The following is a 21467-nucleotide window of genomic DNA, read 5'->3' as shown; positions in this document are numbered from 1 at the left end:
ATGTATCTAATATTTCTATAAACCGATTTAGAGACCTTTTTTTGTGGCATATGAGGTTGTGATGATGGAGAGGAGAGGAGAGGAGGAAGGTTGTAATGTAGAATCATGGATCTAATCATATGAATTTTGTGATATAGGGACTATATTGAGCTTTGTTATTAAATATAGGTACTTAAACGCATATTTTGCTTCAGGAAGATTCACACAGCCTCCCGTCATGTCACTGCACATTCTCCACCCTCTTCTGCTGATCTTCTCCAATACCATCACATTCTCCGCCCTCTTCTTCCGGTCTTCTCCAATACCATCATTTCAGCTACTAACCCTTTACTGGAAACAAAGAAAAAACCATGTAAAAGCTCAAGTTTGAATTAGGCTTCAAACCTTCAAAATGCCTAGAAACAGGAGATTATTATGCAGATGTCTATCACGTCGTCCAGTACATGGAATGTTTTGGGTTTAAAGTTTTTGGTAGCTGGTTTGCTATTGGAATTATCAAGTTAAAAAAATGGGCTTGTCTCTTTGGTTTGGGCTGGGGCGTGTTTGGGACTTGAAATTCATAAGAAAATCGGACTTTGGGAATACCTACAACCTTCCAGCCTTGGGCCTATCAACCCCGACACCGTTGAAAATGGATATCTCATTTATTTGTTCAAAAACTGAAAATGTATGGTTGGTAAGAAGAGACCAGCCCATAGCATATGGGAAAAGACAAGGATCGTTTAACGTGCCACGTGTAGTTTCGCTAGCCAAAGACTAGCACCTCCGTGGATCTCAGCCAATAGAAACACAGAAAAAACACACCTCCTTCGGTCACCACCCATTTTACTTTATTTTTTCTCCTCCTTCCCAAACGGATAATCCAGTCAGTCCTCATGGCATCTGTTCCTCTCCTCTCTCCCTCTACCACCGCCGCCGCTTCCTGCAGAACCTCCTCCTCCCTTACCCACCAGTTGCTTCATCTTTCCTCCAAGGTCCCATTCCATACCTTCCCCGCAAGAAATCACCGACTAATCACCAAGCTTAACGTGTCCTCTCCCACCAACAAACCTGCCACCTCCACCACTTCGAAAAAACCCATTGAAGAAATCATCTTTTTCGACGGCGGAGCCCACTACGGTGACCTCCTGGCCAACCTGCTACTGGGCTTCACTCTTCTCTGGCTGCCATTGACTCTAGCTGCAGTTTCAAGGGCATTTTATCTTAGATACAGGTTCACCAACCTGAGGGTGACAGTTATCTCAGGGCTAACGGGTCAAGATAGGAGTGATTTCTCCTACAAGGTGATAAAAGATGTTCAGGTTGTGCCGCGTTTCATAGGTGAATGGGGTGATGTAGTTATTACTTTGAAAGATGGTACTAAAGTGGATCTTAGGAGTGTTCCTAAATTCAGAGAAATTGCCAAGTATTGTCTCTCTATGGCCGAGAAGCCTGTGGTTATGAAGGAGGATAGTACAGGACCCAGAGGGTTTTAACTCTTAAGTGTGAGGGAAGGGTTTTGCTTTTCATCTCTTTCTTTTGAAAGTATGTAAATTTTTTTTTCCCAGTTCTAAACGAGTAAAAACGCTCGGATTACAATTTTCATATTTACTCACTGCGAAGGTGTATCAGTATTGCTATATTGTGGAATTAGAAGCTAAACCAAGTTCATTTTTTCATACTTCATTTTTTTCAATCGCATCACACTTTCGGAGTTTTCTTTCTCGAATTTATTTGTACATCGACTATATCTTCTTCTTCTTCTTTCTTCTTTCTTTTTGTAATATTAGCAGTTTATGTGAATGCTAGCTACATAATTTAATTGAACACTAAATATAGTCGACTGTTGTAGCTGAAAAGTTATGGATAATTCAGTGGAGATGTGTCAGACATGCTATGACTTTGATTGCAGGAGATTCAATGTCCTGGTTCTTGATGATTTCAAATTGATTGATGAACGAGGGGGGGCAATTACTTGCTCGTTTGTCGGAAAATATGACCATTTTAAATGGATCATAAAATGGAGCCCCGGAAGAAGCATAAAAATCAACCAGCAGAGCAAGCATGGTTTCTGGGTTGAACTCCAAATTTAGCGTTTTAAACGTTAGCTGTATCTTTCTTGTTTCAAATTGAGTCCAGCATTTTTATAAACCCTTGTAACATAATTGCATAACTCAGTCGGGCTGTGGTATCATTAAATGTTTTTTAAAGTATTTTTTATTTAAAAATATATTAAATTAATATTTTTATTTTTTAAAACTTATTTTTAATCAGTATATTTAAATGATAAAAAATAAAAAATTTTAAAAGTGCAGTTTCACGTGAAAACAACATTAGCTGAAACTTTGATAGTATCATGGTCATAATTTCAATACAAATGATGAAATTAAAAAATATATATTTTACTTTTTTTTATGATTTAGTTTTTTTAATTATTTTTCTTTTAATTTCTTGATTTAATCAATTTTTAATTTTTTTACTCGCGCATACTTTTCAATAATACCTAACACAAACTTTTACATTCCTGGACTGTTGTCTTGCCTCGATTTTTCTCCACTGCATCTGTGTTTTTTCTTTTAAGAATTTAATTTGTCAAATAGCATGAATTTAATTTTGGAAAGAACCAATGAGGGTCTTAATAAGACCGGCGTCAACAAGACCTGATGTACTAGATTACTCTATAATTTCTGAAACTTGATGGACCGAGTTACAATTAAATTTAGAATTTAGTTAAAATGAAAAACAAAGTTTTACCGAGGAGAAGCGTATGCATATGAAATGAGATAAATAGAGGACTCCTTTATTTTATTTTTATTTTAAATTAATAATGATTCTTTCATTCATCTTGCAACTGACGGCATCCTAAAACCACGAAAAGGGACCAAATCCATCTTTGCCCTAAAATTCTTGATTATATCCCAACCCCAACCTCAACCCAAAAGAGACGAATCTCCACCTATAGCTGATAGAAGAAGAAATACGCCTCCTACCTGATTTCAACCTGAAACCCTAAACTCTCTTTGAATTTAATACACCTGCTTGCTTGTAAATTATGGTCGAAGCTTTTCCGATCTTTTGATAATCGACGTTCTTGTTTGGGTTGTTTCGATCCGGGTTTAGGGTTTGGATTTTTCGATCCAAGAAACAGAAAAGGAAACAGGAGAAAATGAGCAATCAAAAGAAGAGGAATTTCCAGATAGAGGCGTTTAAACACCGGGTCGTGGTGGATCCGAAATACGCCGATAAGACCTGGAAGATTTTGGAGCACGCTATCCATGAGATTTACAATCATAATGCTAGTGGTCTCAGTTTCGAAGAGCTCTATAGGTCTCCCTCTCCATCTCTCTCTTTCAATTATTGTTATTGTTGTTATTACGATGATGATGATGATGATGAATTGATGATGGTTTCCTGATTATGGGTTTTTATTTAATTAATCAACTATTTATTGCCTTAAACTTAGTTGTTGCTTTTGGGTTTTTGATGACTTTGGTTGGTAAAAATGCTTGCGATTAACATATTAAGTTCCTTATGCAAAAGGTATTTATCTGCTGCAGTGGGCTGTGAATTTTTTTTTTTCTTTTGCTTATGTGATGTTCCTGATGATTGAGGTTACTGTTGAACACAAGAGACCAAATTCTTCTCAAATTCACTCATTGTTACATTTTTTTGGTCTTTTCATTTGTTTCCTTTATGATTATATGTTTTGTATTCGTACTTTATTTTATAAATTTTGTGTTGGTCTTGGTGTGTGATGGATGAGTTTGCTTGCCCATAAGATAATGCTGTGCAGTAAAGTCAGCCAAATAAACGCATCTTTTTCTTCAACTCCACTGAACTGAATACCCCCTTCCAAGCATCTTAATTTATGACGCAAAAAAAAAAAACTTTTTTTTAAAAAAGAAAAGATGACGCAAGTGACCAACAGAGAGGAAGAGAATCAATTGCCGTTTATATAAGATTTTCTGCATTGGTGGTTTTTATAGGTTCAATAGAGTGACAGCCTCATCCATCAGCTAGCTAGAGCTTTTTTCTTGTCAGGCTCAACACCCAATGTAGTACTTCTAGGTTAACTTCTTTGAAGCTGCATGCACAAGGATGCATAATTTGTTCTTTATGAGATTTTCATGGGTTCTAAGGATATATTGCCATATCGTTGCTCCTATCACAGCTTCTCTATGCAATGCCCAATGCTTATACATTGTGTTTGCATTTTCTTTTTCTTTTTTTCTTTTTTTTGCGTTCTTAATCCCAAAGAATGGTTGTCTTGATTAGAAAGAACACATGACTACCAGAAAATAATATATCCATTCTCTTTCCTTTGTTCCCTTGAAATAAATTTAAAAACATCTACTTATCACTGAAACCTTTCTTTGTTTTCAGCATTTAAAATTTTTTACTTTTGGAAATTTCTTCTGTTGCCTAATGCCTTTATTTATCTTTCTCTCTCCGAAAATCAATGAAATATTTTAAAGGTTTCTCTCTCTTTTTTTAAAACAAATTTATATACTTGGCTAATCTTACTCTCTTTTACAGAATGAACATGTAAATGGTAATTTTACGCCTGTGCTAACTTTTGTAACCTATTTTTATTTATTTTTTTATTTCTGTGAACACCATTTTTACATGTGGTGGACTTTTTAAATTTTTTTCAGTGACAGAAAGGGGACAAATTTTGGTTACGGTACATTAAATCCATCATAGAGGTTAAAAAACATATGATGGTCTGAGTTTTCAGTTTTTTCTTGTGTGCTAATTTTGTAATTTTACATGATAAATTTTGAATTAATCTTGACGATGGTTCATCCAGATGGCTTTCCTGCTGTTGATAAAAATCATTTCTTTTCCTCTTAATGGTAGGTCTCTCTCTCTCTCTCTCTTTTGTGTGTGTGGCAAGGAAGTGGGCATGGCCTTGAGATATTTTCTCAAACTCCTTTTTGTTACCTTTTTTATTTATTTTGCTTTGAAATCAGAAACACTTAGTAAGTGTATAAAATTAGGTATTTTGCTCAAGTCAATATCTTAGTTCTAGATTTGATGTTTGGCTGGTTATCTTGCAAACCATAGACATTTTTATACTAAGTTGTGTTTTAAATTTCGTGGTTTCAGAAATGCCTACAACATGGTGCTCCACAAATTTGGCGAGAAGTTGTATAATGGTCTGGTTGCTACTATGACTTCACATTTAAGAGAAATATCAAAATCTGTTGAGGCTGCTCAAGGGGATTCGTTCTTGGAGGAGCTGAACAGGAAATGGAATGATCATAACAAAGCATTGCAAATGATCAGGGACATATTGATGTATATGGATAGAACATATATTCCAAGTACGCATAAAACCCCTGTTCATGAACTTGGGCTTAACTTGTGGAGGGATAACATAATACACTCCAGCAAAATTCAGACAAGGCTTCAAAATACACTTCTTGAACTGGTTCACAGGGAACGGACTGGTGAAGTTATTGACCGAGGTTTGATGAGGAACATTGTCAAGATGCTAATGGATCTAGGCTCTTCTGTTTACCAAGAAGACTTTGAGAAGCCATTTCTTGAGGTTTCAGCCGAGTTTTATAGGGGTGAATCTCAGAAGTTCATTGAGTGCTGTGATTGTGGTGATTATCTGAAGAAAGCTGAGAAACGTTTAAATGAAGAGATAGAGAGAGTGACTCATTATTTGGATTCCAAGAGTGAAGTCAAGATAACTAATGTGGTGGAGAAGGAGATGATTGCTAACCACATGCTGAGACTAGTCCACATGGAGAATTCAGGCTTGGTAAACATGCTTCTTGATGATAAATATGAAGACTTGGGACGGATGTACAACCTGTTCCGCCGGGTTCCTAATGGTCTTTCAACAATAAGAGAAGTGATGACTTCTCACCTCAGGGAGACTGGCAAGCAACTTGTTACTGATCCAGAAAGGTTGAAGGATCCAGTGGAATTTGTTCAGCGTTTGTTGGATGAAAAAGACAAGTACGATAGCATCATAAGCAATGCATTTAACAATGACAAGACATTCCAGAATGCTTTGAACTCCTCTTTTGAATATTTCATTAATTTGAATGCTCGTTCTCCTGAGTTCATTTCATTGTTCGTGGATGACAAACTACGCAAAGGTCTAAAAGGAGTTAGTGAGGAGGATGTTGAGATCATTCTTGACAAGGTGATGATGCTGTTCCGCTATTTGCAGGAGAAAGATGTATTCGAAAAGTATTACAAGCAGCATTTGGCTAAGCGGCTGTTGTCAGGGAAAACGGTCTCTGATGATGCGGAGAGAAGTCTGATAGTCAAACTTAAGACAGAATGTGGATACCAGTTCACTTCGAAATTAGAAGGCATGTTTACAGACATGAAAACCTCCCAGGATACAATGCAAGGGTTTTATGCAAGCCACGTGGAGCTAGGGGATGCACGGACACTGGTTGTTCAGGTTTTGACAACAGGGTCTTGGCCCACTCAACCTGGTGTTACATGCAACCTGCCTGCAGAAATGTCAGCACTATGTGAGAAGTTCAGGTCATATTACCTTGGGACCCATACTGGTCGGAGATTGTCATGGCAAACTAATATGGGCACAGCAGACGTTAAAGCAACCTTTGGGAAGGGTGGTCAGAAGCACGAGTTGAATGTCTCCACTTACCAAATGTGTGTTCTCATGCTGTTTAATAATGCTGAGAGGCTTAGCTACAAAGAGATTGAGCAGGCAACTGAGATTCCTGCCGCAGACTTGAAGAGGTGCTTGCAATCCATGGCTTGTGTGAAGGGAAAGAATGTTCTTCGCAAAGAACCCATGAGTAAAGACATTGGTGAGGAAGATGTTTTTTTTGTTAATGACAAATTCACAAGCAAATTCTATAAGGTGAAGATAGGAACTGTAGTTGCACAGAAGGAATCAGAACCTGAAAAGCAGGAGACGCGGCAGAGAGTAGAGGAGGACCGGAAGCCTCAGATAGAAGCTGCAATAGTTAGGATTATGAAGTCGAGGAGGGTATTGGATCACAACAATATAATCACTGAGGTCACAAAGCAGTTGCAGTCACGTTTCCTAGCGAACCCCACAGAGATTAAGAAAAGGATTGAATCCCTTATAGAACGAGATTTCTTGGAGAGGGATAGTGTGGACAGAAAACTGTATCGATATCTTGCTTAAAGGAATGGCTTGTTCATGTTTCTCTTATTCCGTGGGATGGTTTAGAATTGGAAATTGGAATTGTGACTTTGCAAGTGGAAAATTGTTTTAGTTCCGCAAGTTTGTTGGATTCAATGAATATCCGTTTCTTTCTGTTCTGCTTATTGTCTATACTACTGTAGTTGGTCTGAATTTACTAAACAGATTTATGCCATTGCTCCTTGCCCACTTTCCAATTCAGATAGGTCTTTGTTAAAGATGATTTCAGGTCAGGGATGCGTTTGCTTGTGCGGATAGCGGAGAGCCTGTCAATTCTTATATGGTCATTTTCAGAAATGCTTCCCTTCCTAAAGCAGTATGATTCCCTTAAGATGCCATTCGGAGTAAAATTTGATCGCCGAGTTTCTGCGGGTATCAATCAGATTTTCCGGTTTTCTTTCTGCTCCTTGCCTGCAAAATTCTCCTTAAAAGGTCGAGGTTTTTTCTCAAAGTAGTACAGTGGGAAAAAAAAAGAAATAATATAATTCAAAATTTATTTAGAAAAATAGCACATTTGCAGTGATAATTTTAAAAGCTATTTTAAATTGTGAATTAAAAAAATAAATAAAATTATATTCTTGTACAAGAATAAATGTTATATTCTTATACAAATTCTATGATACAACTCTATAAGACAATAATAAAATAAGTGTTTTATTCTTATACAAACCCTGTTGGTAAAAAAAATTGTGTTTTTGGTGTAATGTTAAAAAAGTTTGACACGAGATAGGATTAAATTGTTTTGGAAGGAGGAAAAATTACAATTTTGAAAGGAGGAAAAAGGAAAACAATTTAGTTAATATAAAATCATGTGCATCTATCTTTTTTATAATTAATTAATAGAATGTTAAAACCTGTACATTTTTAAGAATTTAAAAGGGAATGCTTTGTAAAAAAATTCATTAATCATAAAAAACATCTCATTTATTTTATTACTAACAAATATTTTTTTCATTAAAAAGATAAATGCATGTAATTTTATCATAACTAAGTTGTTGTAGTTTTACTTTTATCTGCTTTCAAAATAGTTTTAATCCTATCTTATTTCAAAACTCCTTTAATTTTATACTAAAAGTGTAATTCTTTTTACTTGTAGAGTTTTATAACATAGGATATTTATTATTGTATAAGAATAGATTTTGATTTATTTTTTAAAATTTAAAATAGCTTTTAAAATTTTCTATGACAATTTTAAAAAAAAAAGCATAGATGACTTCTGCGACTTATAAACTGTATTATTTTTTTATTTTAAATAATGTTATTTAAAAAAAAACTTATTGTGCTATTTGAAAAAGCAAAAACTCTCAATACATTTTTAGAACCCTTTAAATTAAATTCAATTTAGAAATTTTAATAAAATCTTATATCTAAGTTCTTCTAAGTATTAATAATTAAATTTTAAATGAAATTCAATATATAAAAATGCTATAAGAGTAAATCAGATGTGAACCCTTTTCATTTATTCAAAGAGAAAAAAATTAATATTAAAATTAATTTTCACAAAACACTCTTTTTAAAAAAAGTACTTAAAAAAATAATATGAAGATGATAAAAATAATATAAAAAATAATCATGTGGAAAGATTGAAAATCATTTGGGGATTCAAAGACTTGTATGACAGTCGTGAGTTCCAATGGTGCTTTTTCTTATGCATCAGACTGTTGGGTTGCATTTATGTAGTTGAATTACGGAAAGAAAATTGGCTGTTCTTGAAACTGTAAATATGCTTTCTGAACAACTTCAACCAAAGATAGCTATGACTTTGATTAAAAATTCTGGGGCACTCTGGTGGAGTAAGTTTGTAGCCCTTACCTCCGGCTTCATTTATTCTGCAGGTATTGTAAGAGGGTACGCAGGCACTATTTCTGAAACAGTTACGAGTTGCACAGCATGCAAGGCTAATTAACATTAGTTTCTAATCAAATTATGAAAACGGGCTGATCTTCTTCTTCAAGGTCATATTCACTGTGTGTTTTGATTTGTTCTGTAACAGCGTCTCTTAGTTTTCTTCCTCTCGTTTACATGGCTTTGCAGACAAGAAAATAAATGCTTTTTAGTCTTGAATGCACAGCTTAGGATGGTATTCATGTTGCATAGCTTTTTGTTGCCTTTGCCGGCCTTGGCTAAGTAAAGTAAAAGGTTGGAGAGAAGAGTTAAGCATACGAAAATAATAATTTTGCTCTTTTAAATAGTTTTTTTCATTGAAGATGATTAAAAAAAGCTTTATTTAAATTATTTAAAAATATCATATTAATATACAACAGATGCGGTGACCGAATTTTATGTGCATGTTGTGTTGTGTAAAGCTTCTATGGAAATGAAGTACATGATGTTCAATTTCCTTTTTCCTTTTTCTTTTTTTTTTGTTTATGATAAAAAGCGATAAATTTCATTACTAATAACAGCTATTTTTCTTATTAAAATGATTTAAAAAAAACAAATGTTAAAATAACACAATTTAAAAAAAATTATGAATATATCATGATTGGAAAACAAAATATAATTAAGAGAAAGAGAAAATTAAAAAAATAACATTAAAAACACACTGAAGCTCCAATTATGACATATATCATCAGAAAAAACTCAACAAAATGAATCTATCAATACCAAGAAAGTCACCAACGATAATTAAAGTGAGTCATACTTGCTACAAAAAGCAACTGAGTTGGTCTAAAGGCAGATTTATTGGTATTCATACCTCACTCATTACTCATTGGATGAGAAATTTAGATATTCATAAATTATCCGTCAAGTTTTGGATATCAATATAAATATTTATTATTTGACTACTATTTATTATTCAGTAAAAATATTACAGTTAATATATATATACACACACATATATCTTATCTATTATCTATCGGATAAAATAATTATCCAAAAAATACTCATTCATTCAGGTGAGATTAATATTCATTAGGTTTAGGTTAAATTATATCCTTGTGAGTCATCTCTCATCTTTTGGCAACAAGTACAATCAACTTTGATTACTATTTTATAGTGTTACTGTCTTGTCAAAATCTTTTTTTATAGTACCAGTGATGCTGTAATTAAAGTTTTAGTGTATCTCCATAGTTTTTTCTTTCTTTCCTCTCTTTTTTTATTATAATTTATGCAACATGTTTTATAATTTATTTGAAATCTCATGTTTCTTAACAACAAAAAACTTGAATATCATGTTTTTTAATTGTAACATGTATAAATTATGATTTTTCACTGATTTTTTTAATTGTGTTATTATTAAAAAAAAAACACATTAATTTTTTAAAAAAAATATATCACTAAAAACAACGTTTGCATGGTTTTATTCAGGGCTAAGCTTACCTGGCAAGAGCCATATTGAAACCTATTTGAGTATAACGAGTAGGCAAGTTGATTAACCTTCGAAAGTTCATAATCATGATCATTTAATATTTAATAAATGCCAGAATGCACATAAGAGTTAATTACAACTTAGGTATTGATTGTTTTATGAAAAGTAGATTCTTGTAAATTTTATTTTTTTTATGTTTGTTTATTATTATAAAAGTTTGTAAATAAAAACTACTTTCTAGTATAAAAAAATTGGTTTAGTTTATAAAAAAGTTTTTTTTTAATTTTGAATCAAATATATTTTCTAGAAGTGTTAAAAAAATTTATTGTTTTTTTATTATATTAAATTTAATCATTAATTTTTTTTTATTGTTCTATATTTTATTTTGAATTCTGTTATGATTTTTTTAAAAAAAATTATCCCTTATAATTTGATTTAATTTGTCTTTTATATCAACTTTAGTCCTTATTCCTTTTATTGTTATTTGTTTTCTCTTTTTTTTTAGTTGAAAATTTTTATATATCATATTTGGTGCCCGTTCTTTTTATTTTTATTTATTTTATTTGAAATAATTTATAAAATTATAATATTTTTTTTAATTTCATCATCTTTCAACTTTTTTATCTGTTAAATTTAATCTTCTTTCTTTATATTGCTATTTATTTTATTTGAAATAATTTATAAAACTGGATCATTTTTTAAATTTCATCATTCTTCAACTTTTTTATTTATTATATTTGATCTTTATTCTCTTAATAAACTTGAAGAAATAAATTAAAATATTAATAAATTATTTTTTAATTTATCTGGCATAGCCACATTGAAAAGTGTTTTCTAATTTTTTATGATATGATCAAATATCATAAAATAATTTATTTTTCAAAAATTTACCTTTTATAAAAATTATCTTTAAAAAAAAAACTATTTTACAGCAAACAATTTAATATCTTTATAACTATAGTTGATCATAACTAATTAACTAATCATATTATTAGAAACAATTAAATAATCCTCGTTCAATATCAACCATCCTCATCTTAGTTCTTTTTTATTCCAAAAATACCTCTTTTCCCAATCAAAAACCTCCATCTTGCTTAACTTTTCTTATTTTTTATTACAAAATTAGAAAATAGCACAAAATTGACGAAAGAATTAAGTTATAAAATGATTTGGAAATGTAATCAAATAAGACTTTTTAAAAAGGTATTGTATTGTTTATTATCATATTTATGTGTTTTATTATATTCAAGTCTATTTTATAATCAAACTAAATTTATTTTTAAAATAAAAATTTCAAATAATTTCTTTTATTAAAAAATCTATTGACATGGATTGTGATGAAAATGAAGTTTTTATTCTCTCTCTCTCTCTCTCTCTCTGCGCGAAAGAAAAATACAAGATGTTAACTTTGATAGGTGTAGCCCAACTGGTCAGGTTTTAAATTTGTTTCCGATAGATCACCGGTTCGAGTCTCACAAACCCTCAGGACCACTGAAGACTTATATGGTCGTTAACTTCAGAACCCGTAAAATTAATCGAGATACGCGCAAGCTGGCCCGGACACCCATATTAATTAAAAAAAAAATGTTCTTGTAACAGAACCATGAAGTGCTGTGTCCTTTTTTTTCCCGGCATTCTTCGAAGCGTCGCTATTAATCTTGAATGGGCTTGAACCACGCGGGTTAAGCAGGGTGAGTGGAAAAATCGGTTTGCGCATCCTTCCTAACCCTCGATACGAAGATCATGACGCCATTTGAATACAGGTGGACAAAGTGGTCAAAATAGTCAACTAAAACTTCCCTCGAGAAAGTTATATAGCCAATGAGTGCACTTTATTTTGTATGAGCTTCCCTCTCCTTCTTTAACAATTTTTACTTGTACCTCTTGCTTTCTTCATCATTGCACTTTTCCAGATGTCCTCCACCACCACCACTATGAGTCCACCATACCAAATAACAGAATCCTTAGGACCCTTCTTCCCCAAAACACGAGAGAAACAAACTCAGAAAGAGAGCATTGGAGATCTGGAGGCTTTCTTCGATGCTACTGCAACAACACAAGTTGTTTTTCCATCCTTTGTGGGTAAGAACGTTTCCATTTCCTTTCCTTTTATTTCTCTTCTTTACTTTCTTGCATTTCTGTCAGGGAAGAAAGGTATCTCTGGCACATGGAAGAAATGGAGAGAGCTGAAGAAGCTGCAATGATGCGAGTCACGTAGGTATCCTAATTCTCCTTTCATCTATGGTGGTGTTTTCTTTGCGTTTTGTCCTTGCTCCCAAGAGCTATGAAGATCGAGAAGTACTGAAACGTTCCTTCTCGAGCTTCTGTTTTTTTCCTCTTTCTGATGCAGAATTGTCACACTTTTGTTAGTGGAGTTTGGTTAGAGTTAACAAAAGGAAGACAAAATAGAAAAAAATGATAAATATATGCACACAAAAACTAGAACAATTTTCATTAAAATCACATCGAGTTATAGTTACTACATTAGAAAACAGAAACACAGAAAACTTATTATATACCATTTGCACACGCAAAAACAACAATAGGAATCCAATCAGCTGGTTAATCCTCCTTTACTCTCTTTTCCCCCGTTCTTTTTCTCTCTGTTTCTTTAATCATATGTAGGCGAGTTGCCTGTATGTAATTACACTCCGTCTACGGACTTACATAAAAGGGTCTGTACAGATGGCTGATCAAAGGCCAAAAACTGGATGAGAAGATAGAAAGCCCGCAACCAAATCAAGACAAACAAATGAAAACCTTCCTCGGATCACTTTGTTAGATGTGTCCAAGATGCTAGAATGTACCGCAACATTCTAGCCCGGGTCCTGTCTTGGAATGCAGATCTCAACATGCCTCTTTATAAAACTTCAGGCCATGGTAGCTGCAATCCTAGGAACTGATGGTAAACAAGAGAAGACACAACTCAACAAATGCCATACGGTCCAGGGCAATTAAAGACCAGATATGATGGGCTTGCCGTGTTCTTTATACGAGATAGTTCAGAGAGGTTTTCTATAGACTCTGCAGAAGTGCTCGTTTGCAGAGTGGTGGTTGCAAAGGATTGATGCTTGGACCAGGGCAAGGAGACTCCACTCCAAGTGTTTTTAGTAGGAAGTTTCTCTCCTGAAAAGAAAATCGCCAAATGAAATGGTTAGCCTCGAATCAAATTTTGAAAAATATCCATATCTAGGTACGACATGTGTGTTTATAGGATGCTAGTACCTGCACCAGAATAAAAGAAAGAAAGAAAGAAAACACGGCGCAGTTAACTAATGAGGACATCTATGATTGCTTTGGCAATTAACTACATGTGATCTCCATGCTGATTGCAGAACGGCAATCTCATGAATCATTCTTATAAGTGGCCCTTTAAATACTAAAGATATGGGGATGATTTAAGCTATCATAGTGGCTGTGACATTGATTACTTTTGCAAAGACGTGGGCATACTTGGAATCCTGTTTACAGTGTTGTCCATAGACCATTCATTCTACGAAACATGCTTGCAAATGCAGAACGATCAAACCTAGATTAACTGGCCGGAGGAAATACGCTTCACATAAGAGTACATTTAACCTTTTACATCAGTGGGTAATGATCCAATCAAAGCATTTTCTAGGTAGCATCTTAAACAAAAGATCTGGTTGAGCTTCCTAGTGTATGGAATTTGACAAGGCTATTCTAGTAAATAGATTGCTCAGATAGCAGTTATGACAAATGAGAATTAAACAGGAAAATTCAGAGCCGTTCGAATATAATTACTCATCTGATTGTCTAGTAAACCTTTAGGTTTACTGTTCTACCTCTTACAAGGAAGGTCACAAACTTGCCCTATGAGGATATGATGATGTTTGATTTCTTTTCGATTAACAGTGAAAGCTAATTTTATAAGGGAAACAAACAAAAAGGACAACAGAATCGTATAAATTGGGTGATGCCTACCAGTAGAACCAACATCGTGCAAGGAAGTTCCTTGAAAGGAACACAGAATGTGTCAGGCATGGATGTTCGCAATCCTAATCAATATACATGCAGATTTGATATGTAGTGTGCGTAAGTCTTGGAAGTGTGATATTACTGGGGTAAGAGGCTTGCATTATATAGATCTAAAGCATGTTTCTCCTTTTATTTCATCAACAAAAAGTATTTAAAAATGCTTTTGGTAACAGTTTAACCTTATTTGCGGTGCAAGTTTGTGGAAGCTTACAAAAGTTTTTGTAGAATAAATTTTGCTTACGCATTCAAAACTTTGGCTTCAGGTTGAATTTGACAATTTCAAAAGGTTGAGTTTAGTAGTATTAATGTCGAAGAATGTATCTAGGTTATGGGATAAATGGAATTCATGAATTTCTACTGGAATAGTTATATACGCAATAGCTACTACTGCTATGACTGTCATCTGCACAATTATGAGTTATCAAATAGTCCTAGTGATTTAATTCATGATCAGCAGATCCATAGGAACACCATCTCCTACCAGCTTACTGGCTTGACAGTGGACACCTAGCTTTGAATTCATGAAAATGGCTTGATTACCATCACATAAAAGTCCATTTAGTGATCGATAATTAGCTAGCACACAAAGTGCTATCACCCTTACTGCTAACGCTAATGCTTGAACTACGACAGCAAACTCAGTGTCCTACAATAGTATGAATTATTAGTAACATTCTTAGGCCCCTTTCAGTTTTTATATTATTAGCTTTATAGGAGTCTTCATAAAAGGAAAAAAAAAAAAGAAATCAAGTACTTTTGCTGCTGGTGATTTGATAATCACTAATCCTCCAATACTTGTTACTATCACCCCTAAAATCAGTGGTAATGTAGACTCAAGTTGTACTACTTCTACAACTAAATCGGCTGCAACTATTCATAATCATTATAGTTTTAATGCTTTTGCCTAGTGGTAAGCTCTAACCCTGCAAGCCGTATGAAACTAGAGGCTTAATCTTTAGAGAGACAGTTCCTCCTAGTACCAACAGCAACAAGGGATAGGTTCACAAACTAACACCACTTAATCAGAACTAATGGATTAATAGTCGGTAGAATTGATGGCCAAAGTTGACTTACACTCTCTGAAAATTTTGGGCTGGGAATTCCTGCTGCTAAGGATCTGAAAAGTGGGGTAACTTGAAGAGGGGAACTGAACTCTGTGCTCGATGAGGCAGAAACAACTATGTCGTTTTTTGTTTGCTCATCACAGGATGGAAACATCTCCACTGCAGTAGATTTAAATTCATTAGCAGATGTAGTTTTAATGCATCCTAATCTCCACGTGACAAGAAACAAAAGTACATTTGACCAACCCTATCAGACATGAAAAATTCATTACCTTGGGTTATATCTGCACTGGAAATAATTTCTTTACCACATGCACCCACAAAATTTTCTTCGTCAATACGAACCATTTGCATTTCAATTTCAATATCCTTATGCAGTGCACCAATCTCAGCTTGAGTTTGTTCTGTTTTGTCAGGGGCTGGGTATGGCAGTAGAGTTGATCCTGTACTGTATTCAGAACTGGCTGGAGACTCCTCATATAAACCAGGTTGCCTACAGCATTTTAACCATAAATTAGACACTGTATGATGAGTAATCATGCTTAATCCCAAATATTAAAACCCCTGTTTCTATTACCTCCAAGATGGTCGACTTCCATCATTACTACTCCTTAGATCCTCTATCAGGTCTTTAAAATCATCAAGTTTAAAATCAATGTCACAGATTTTTTGTCCATGTACATTTTCTTTGCTCCGATTCAGGAAATCTTGGAGAACCTGAATGTCATGTTTTATAAACATATGAGGACAGAAGCAAAATCTGTGTGCATAATAAGAGTCAAGGAGGAATATACTTGGGGGTACTGTTGTACTGAGTCTGTGAGATCAACGTAATCAGTTCAACTTTCCACGTTACAGCATATACATGGTGAAACATGGAAGTTGATTGATCTTGGGTAAAAACCAGTTTGACATTATAATTATGCTAATCTCTATAGCGCTGAAGGTCAAATTGATAAACTGCACCTACACAAGTGGTCGTGTGCATCAGATACTTAGATGTTGACAACAAAAGCTCACCTTCCAAGAATTTTCCAGACTCTGGTCTGTATTTTCTTCACTAACTTTCAGTGCAAGTGAGCTGAGAAGCTCTGCTTGTTGCATTAGAGCAGTTATCTTTGGATCATCCTTTTTGAGAAATGTTCTCTGAATCATACTGTTTTGAACTGCTAAATGAATAGCAAGGAAAAAGATTATTGAACATTAAAGATTTATCACAGAGAATGATCAACAATCATCACCAACTAAATTGATAGAGATGATAGATTATGCATGTTATTGATTGTCTGTCATAAAGCCCCTGTAGCGTTCCTCAGTTTTTGTAAAGCTGGAAAAAAAACTAATGATTTGAAAGCTGAATTGTGGTAGTTTGAATGGGGCTTGAGCTAGACCTTACATGGCCAAAGGGGTATAAGAATGTGGAAGTGGAAGTGGAAGTTGATTCAGAGGTAGCATTCAATGTATTAAACTAAAAAGGTAGCAGTTTGGCGACTGATCCTCTTGTTCAGGAATTTTTTCAACTTCAGCAAAGGGATTGGAGCATCAGGATTAGTCATGCATATAAAGAAGGAAATCGGTAGGTGGATTGGCATGCTAATGGAGGCTTAGATATTGATATTGGGATTCGATATTTGTCTCAATCCCTGGGTCTTCTTTCCTTGCTTCAGCAGGATGAAGCAGGGTATCTCTACCCTGCTTATGCAGGGTGTAAGTCTCTCTGGCCCGGATTTAACCCAAAAAAAACGAAGAAATAAAAAATAACCACGTCCTAATTGGAAAGTCTTTGTTTTAGGTGTTTTACCATCAATGGAGACCTCCTTGACACCGCTGACATGATGTTGGGAAGCCACGTTAACATTGTGAAGGTTTTGGGCCAACACTGCAAATGGAGGTCTAGGTTGCTGATTTCCATATTGTGGGTGTGATCTGTCTCCAAAGTTGCAATTTCCTGCAAGACCAGGGATGTGGGACTTCCTGCATTTGAACAAACATGAGGTTTACTATGCTAATTACTTTTCCAGATACTATTGTCTACTGATACCAAAACTGCACTGTACCTTATCTTCTTAATTGGAGGATCACTTTCTGGTGCTCCGTCTCCGTTTAACCCATGATGTAACATGATTCTTTTGTTATTTAAGTTGATATGTGTGCTTCTGTTCTCTTTTGCTAAAGCCTCGTATTTTGCTCTCTTCTTGCACAACGTGGAGAAACGGTTCTTAACAGCATTATCCGTTCTGCAGAAGTAGCATATTTTTTAAATAAGGATATTATAAGCATTAAACCACGCAAAAATATGTGAAAAATTTGAGAAGAGGAGCATGCAAAAACATTGTATACCTGCCTGAAACAACCTTTGCAATTTCTGTCCATCTGTTTCCAAATATTTTTTGTGCCTGCAGACCAACTCAATTTATCAGATGTAGTGATGACCAAACAGGACAACTTAACATGTTTAACTAGGGAAAAGAACAATCAATGATGAAGCAGAAAAATCAAACCATAGTTTTGACTTTGCAAATTGAAGCAACCTTTTTCCCATTAAAAACATTTGAAGAAAAAAGACAGGACAGGACAGGGTTATATAGCATGCTAAAGAGAGCAAAATCAGAGTACCTCGCACAAGAGCATGTCTTCATCTGGTGACCATCCGCCTTTCTTGAAATCAGAGTTCAGATATGTGTACCATCTGAAGTGATTGATAGCTTATTAAGGCCCAAAGTAGAGGAGAGAGGATAACCAGAGCGATGATGTATATACATATATATGCTGCAATAACCCACTAACCTTCTTCTGCATTGTCTTGTGGTTTTATCCTTGAATTTAGAAGCAATGATAGCCCAACTGCAGCAACACACAAAACCCCTCAAATTATTTAAACCATTGAAGAGCAATTAAAAGAAAAACATCAATTTGGTTGTTCTCACTTTTCAGTCCCATTTAGGCTGATCTGCTGCCGAAGTATATCATCTTCCTGTACTCCAATAAATCAATCAGATACTGCAATTCCAATAAACAAGAAAGAAAGAAAGAAAGAAAGAAATTGATTAATTACCAGTTGAGTCCATGTGACTATGTGTCTCTCCTTCTTCTTCGATTCTTCTTCATGATTTCCACAAGCATTCTTCTTCCACTTGTTTGTGGCTTGCATTCTTTACTCTCTCTTGTGATCACTGAATTTGTTTATGTGAGTGCGTGTGTGTGTCTCTGCCTTTGACGCTCCCCACCCTTTATCAATGCTATGCTCTAAAATAAAGCCAAGAAAAGGAGAAGAAAAGAAAAGTTTCTCTTTTTGTAATCTTTTACAAGGATGGTACCGAGGGAGAAGTATTACTGTTTGGTTCAAACGGAGTCTCTTGGATTCTAGACTAGCAATCAACTTCTTCTTCCTTTACTCCTACCACTACATGTTTTTTTTTTTTTTTTCCCGAACAACAAGCAATAAAGGAAAGGAAAGGAAAGGAAACATTCGCATTCGCTGGCCACTAGGAGGTGTAGTGTACCACTAGGATGTATACTGTATATTACATCTAAATCAAATTTACTTACAGAAACAATCAAGAGATGTGGAGACACAGAGAAAAGGCAAAACCAAGATGCTATATTTTTACCTACTCTACGGTAGTATTTCGCAAAAGTTGTTTTTTAAGGTTTTTTATTTTTTTAAAAAAAAATATTATTTTTTATATTAATATTAAAACAATCTAAAATTATATAAAACATAGAAATATTTTTCCAGACAAAAACAAACACAACAACCTGTATCAAGAACACGACGGAAATAACTATCTAGATGGTGGCCCAGTGGTAAGAGCTTGGGGTCAAGAGGTTTGCTCCCTCTGTGGTCTCAGGTTCGAACCCTGTGGTTGCTTATATGATGGCCACTGGAGACTTACATGGTCGTTAACTTCAGAGCCCGTGGGATTAGTCGAGGTGCGTGTAAACTGGCCCGGACACCTACGTAAAACTAAAAGAAAATAAAAAAAAAAGAAGAACACGGCGGAAAGATTGATGGAACTTTTGAGCAAATTAATCTCCTGCTTCTGTCTTTCACTCATTACTCCCACGATGGGTTTATGTCACGTTTGCCCCTTTACTTTTATTTTTCTATGGATTTTGCCTATGTACAGTGTTTTTTTTTAGATTCTACCCTTGTGCAATGGATTTCTTTACAACTTACGTCTAACCCGGAAATTAAATTTAATTCAAATAGTTAAATAAATTCTTTTATTTTAATTTTTTTATTATATTAATTTAAATTTCAAATAAAATTCAATTTATTAAGAGGATATAAGAATAAATCAGATATGATACCCTTTAATTTGCTATAATAATCTCTTTTGAAATTAATATGAAAAATAATATTTCAAAAATACACATATATTAATACAATCCTTGTTTTTGTTGTGTCTCTCGTACACCTCTTTCTTTCCTTCCAAAAACCATTTGCAACGCAATAATATTTTTTTCTCCACTTGACATCAACCCTCACCAAGATATTTTTGTTCCTCATAAAGTATGTTATTAATCTTTCCTTTTTCTTTTTTGTCCGAATCTTTCCTTCCTTTTTTTTCTTGGTATTGCTAGGCCAGTTTTGAAGTTGAAAGTTGAAACTTCTCATTGCATGATATGCATGGTGATATCTTTTGAATTATCAAAGCTAATAATTATGGTGTCTTTTTAAATTATTAACATTTTAAAAATTATATTAGTCATTAATTTGTTTATTTGGTAATGTGATTTGTGATGGTTTAGTATTTATTTTATTTAAGATTGATTTGGGTAGAATATTAGAATTCTTATTGGAATATTTCTATACTTTTTTTGTCTCAACACTCCAATAAAAAGATCTTGAACGAGAAGTTTTTCAATAAATATATGTTTTTCAATAAAAAAATCAACAAATATTTAATTAACAATTGATATGAGATGGGTTTATAATTCGTATTTTTTTTAAAACGCCTATATTTTATGTCAATAGTTCTTATCTAGAAAATATAATTAATATTGTTAATTCAGTTCATTTCCATGAGTATTTAAGATAATATAATTAAATTAAATTGTATAATTTAATATTTTATTTCAAATATAAAAATTATATTTAATTTATTACATGATTTGATTATAAACGAGATGTTGATATCGTTGATATCCTTGACTGCATAACATGTACTTCTATTAAATTAAGTGACTTCTATTAAATTAAGTGACTTGCATGTGAGATTTGAAAACTTGACATCGTAGTCGTCATTATCATAGTAATAATAATAATAAAATAATTTTGAATGAAAACAATATAAAAAAAGTAAAAATGAAAAAAAAAAAACTACCAATGAAATAGATAACTTAATAATCAACCGAGAAGCCACCATTAATTAACTATATATAAGTTACAAGAACTTAGAAAGATCAACAAAGTTTTTTGTGGTTCAGTGTAAGAGCTTGGGATCAAGAGGTTTGTTTCCTTTGTGAACTCAGGTTCGAGCCCTGTGGTTGCTCTTATGATTGTCATTGGAGGCTTACATGATCGTTAACTTCAGGACCCGTGAGATTAGTCGAGGTGCACGTAAGCTGGCCCGGACACCAACGTTAAATAAAATAAAAAACAAAGATTAAAAAACAAGAAGCAAATAAATCACAAAACACTCGAAAGAACTCACATTCACCATACTCGACCTTTATCTTAAAACACCGCGTCGGCGCGTCCAAAAATCTAATGGCTTGAAAATTGGATCTACTTAAGATTAACCGAAAACATTTATCGAAGCAAAAATTATAAAAATATTAATTAATTTACATGCATGAACGGGTTCTTGCTTTCGGGAGCGGCGCGCTATGGAGGAAAGTTTGAATATTGATGAATGGCCAGCAACATACACTTCAGAAACTATCTTCCACATCAAAACACATTATTACTGTATTTGACCATTACAGACCACTACTC

General features: G+C 33.9%; 3 protein-coding genes and 1 long non-coding RNA gene across 6 annotated transcripts; 3 read left to right on the top strand and 1 right to left on the bottom strand.

The window, feature by feature from the left end:
* The first annotated feature begins 806 nt into the window (after window positions 1–806).
* Window positions 807–1658, top strand: LOC7459045 (uncharacterized). The gene has a single exon (XM_002315760.4). The coding sequence runs from the start codon at window positions 876–878 to the stop codon at window positions 1473–1475; it is 600 nt and encodes a 199-aa protein (XP_002315796.1). The 5' UTR covers window positions 807–875; the 3' UTR covers window positions 1476–1658.
* A 1134-nt stretch (window positions 1659–2792) lies between these two features.
* On the top strand, window positions 2793–7267 carry LOC7474232 (cullin-3A). Of its 2 annotated transcripts, XM_024610427.2 has the most exons (3): window positions 3173–3306; window positions 4790–4835; window positions 5089–7267. In XM_024610427.2, the coding sequence occupies exon 3, from the start codon at window positions 5102–5104 to the stop codon at window positions 7127–7129; it is 2028 nt and encodes a 675-aa protein (XP_024466195.2). In that variant the 5' UTR covers window positions 3173–3306; window positions 4790–4835; window positions 5089–5101; the 3' UTR covers window positions 7130–7267. The 2 variants fall into 2 exon arrangements, with proteins under 2 accessions (XP_002315795.2, XP_024466195.2); XM_002315759.4 differs by lacking the exon at window positions 4790–4835 and having other exon boundaries at window positions 2793–3306.
* Window positions 7268–12162: 4895 nt separating this feature from the next.
* LOC112328758 (uncharacterized) lies at window positions 12163–17697 on the top strand. The gene is made up of 4 exons (XR_002983906.2): window positions 12163–12542; window positions 12606–12678; window positions 15940–17230; window positions 17316–17697. It is a non-coding gene; the product is annotated as an uncharacterized LOC112328758 (long non-coding RNA).
* Window positions 12888–18972, bottom strand: LOC7459044 (transcription factor MYB124). Of its 2 annotated transcripts, none has more exons than XM_024609197.2 (12): window positions 18579–18972; window positions 18451–18497; window positions 18311–18367; window positions 18140–18212; window positions 17864–17919; window positions 17581–17760; window positions 17325–17497; window positions 16544–16692; window positions 16101–16240; window positions 15796–16016; window positions 15534–15682; window positions 12888–13586 (listed from the first exon to the last, which is right to left on the bottom strand). In XM_024609197.2, exons 1-12 carry the CDS (start codon window positions 18672–18674, stop codon window positions 13476–13478), a joined length of 1452 nt encoding a protein of 483 aa, XP_024464965.1. In that variant the 5' UTR covers window positions 18675–18972; the 3' UTR covers window positions 12888–13475. The 2 variants fall into 2 exon arrangements, with proteins under 2 accessions (XP_024464965.1, XP_024464966.1); XM_024609198.2 differs by having other exon boundaries at window positions 16544–16689.
* Between the last annotated feature and the right edge of the window lie 2495 nt (window positions 18973–21467).

This window comes from Populus trichocarpa, chromosome 10 (genome assembly GCF_000002775.5).
Source record: "Populus trichocarpa isolate Nisqually-1 chromosome 10, P.trichocarpa_v4.1, whole genome shotgun sequence".
Lineage (NCBI taxonomy): Eukaryota > Viridiplantae > Streptophyta > Magnoliopsida > Malpighiales > Salicaceae > Populus > Populus trichocarpa.
The sequence above is the reverse complement of the archived record's forward strand: the minus strand, read 5'-3'. Positions and strand labels throughout refer to the sequence as shown.